This window comes from Diplotaxodon limnothrissa, linkage group LG23 (assembly GCF_057381915.1).
Source record: "Diplotaxodon limnothrissa isolate DT_005_m linkage group LG23, D_limnothrissa_male_GT1.1, whole genome shotgun sequence".
Lineage (NCBI taxonomy): Eukaryota > Metazoa > Chordata > Actinopteri > Cichliformes > Cichlidae > Diplotaxodon > Diplotaxodon limnothrissa.
Window position 1 is genome coordinate 11,031,729 of NC_140617.1, and position 1,687 is coordinate 11,033,415.

The 1,687-nt window shown below is 39.5% G+C and overlaps 1 protein-coding gene across 1 annotated transcript; it reads right to left on the reverse strand.

The window, feature by feature from the left end:
• Nucleotides 1–277: 277 nt before the first annotated feature.
• Nucleotides 278–1,445, reverse strand: LOC146607599 (trypsin-like). The gene is made up of 5 exons (XM_085347456.1): nucleotides 1,388–1,445; nucleotides 1,159–1,309; nucleotides 929–1,061; nucleotides 543–800; nucleotides 278–445 (listed from the first exon to the last, which is right to left on the reverse strand). Exons 1-5 carry the CDS (start codon nucleotides 1,443–1,445, stop codon nucleotides 278–280), a joined length of 768 nt encoding a protein of 255 aa, XP_085203582.1.
• Between the last annotated feature and the right edge of the window lie 242 nt (nucleotides 1,446–1,687).

Genomic DNA, 1,687 nt, shown 5'->3' on the forward strand with positions numbered 1-1,687 from the left:
TTTTTTTTTGTGTGTGTGTCCCGTTTGGATCTTTAGCCATCAGAATTGTTGTCTTAAGGCCAAGAAAGATGCCAAGCGGACAAAAAGTCATTTCACATAGTATCTGAGTTTCTTGTTTGTTTTGTTAACTCATATGTTTGCAATGACACTGAAATAAAGGAAATGAGACTGCGGCTTGTCAGAAGCATTTTTATTTCCATTCTTTGGTCACGATGACAAAGCAAGCAGAGAAAACAACTTCAAAATGTTTAAGTTTCAGTATGCAAAAGACGAACTTTTACACCAAACTGTTTCTGCCAGTCACAGTTTTGTTGATCCATTGAACGTATTTTGTGATGTCGGTGTAGACGTTGGGCTCCTCTGGGTAATTGCAGATACCATTGTGGTTATAAGAAACAATGCCAACAGCTAACCCTTGACACACCAGAGGTCCCCCAGAATCACCCTGTGAGGAGCAAAGATTTCAATTTTTCTATTTAAAAAAAATGATTCTTTTGTTGATGGAATACAAGTTTAACTTTCAGTGAAAACAGAACACATACCTGACAGAATCCTTTGGGTGTGCCATATCCACCTGCACAGACAACGCTGGCAGGAAGATTACCCCACTGGTCCTTACAGACTTGTTTGTCAATGACAGACACGTCCACCACCATCAGCTCATCAGCAGGATTATTATCATCAGTTTTAGTTTTTCCCCATCCAGCCACCTGACACACTTGGTTTTCTCGAAGGTGTATTTCTTCAGGTGGAAGCTGAATTGTTCGTACCATGTGGCCTAGATGAGCTTTCTTAGACAACTGGAGACAAACACAATAAAGTAAAAATGCCATTTTTCTTATGATTGCTCTTTTGTTGCAATGTAATTAGAATAATAAGACCGCAAATATGTCATCTAAAACTGTTGTGAACATGAATATGTACTTACTTTAATCAGCATGATGTCATCACCCAGTCCAACACTTTTATAATTTTCATGGATGATTTTTTTTTCAATCCTTATTTTTTGATGATTGCCATTCTTGAGATTGTGGTTGCCGAGAACAACGTATGTGGGGTTGCTGAAGGAGTGATCAATGAAAGGAAATCAACACATTTTCTAAATGCATTTCAGTGACATGAGTTAGAGAGTACAGGAAAAGATGTCTGATTACTCACTATTTATCACAGTGTGCAGCCGAGACTACAAAGTCTTCAGTGATGAGAAATCCTCCACAAACATGGTGACCGTTGTAGTCCTGCACAGAGACCATGTACTGCATCGAGTTCTCTGGGGCTTTTTCACCATCTATGATATCACTTCCATGTGCTGAAAAAAGGAAATCAAAATGAAGTTACTGTTCCATTAAACAATTGGAGTATAATAACAAAGACTTGCAGTTCTTACCAAGTCGCCCGAGGCATGCCAGAACATGGAGGAGCAGGATTTTTTGCAGACTGAGCATGATGCCAGCAAAAAGGTGAAGTTGTGTTGGCAGGACTGTGAAGTGGAGGTTTTATACAGCAGTTGCTCTGTCAAGTCTGATGATCACATTTTGACTTCTAACCGCATCCTGTCTTTTTGGCACCTGTATTATCTTTACATTATCTTGTTCATCAGTATTACACTACCCCATCATCCTGAAACACATGGGCTGCCTGCCTAAACCTTCAAAAAGCTGGGTTGTTGAAACATTTTGCAACACTG

Coding starts and splice junctions, on each gene's coding strand:
- LOC146607599 (XM_085347456.1), bottom strand. CDS start 1,445: ATGCTCAGTCTGCAAAAAATCCTGCTCCTCCATGTTCTGGCATGCCTC. Junction 1,062..1,158: donor GCTGCACACTGTGATAAATA/GTGAGTAATCAG, acceptor TCACTCCTTCAG/CAACCCCACATACGTTGTTC. Junction 446..542: donor CACCCAAAGGATTCTGTCAG/GTATGTGTTCTG, acceptor TGCTCCTCACAG/GGTGATTCTGGGGGACCTCT.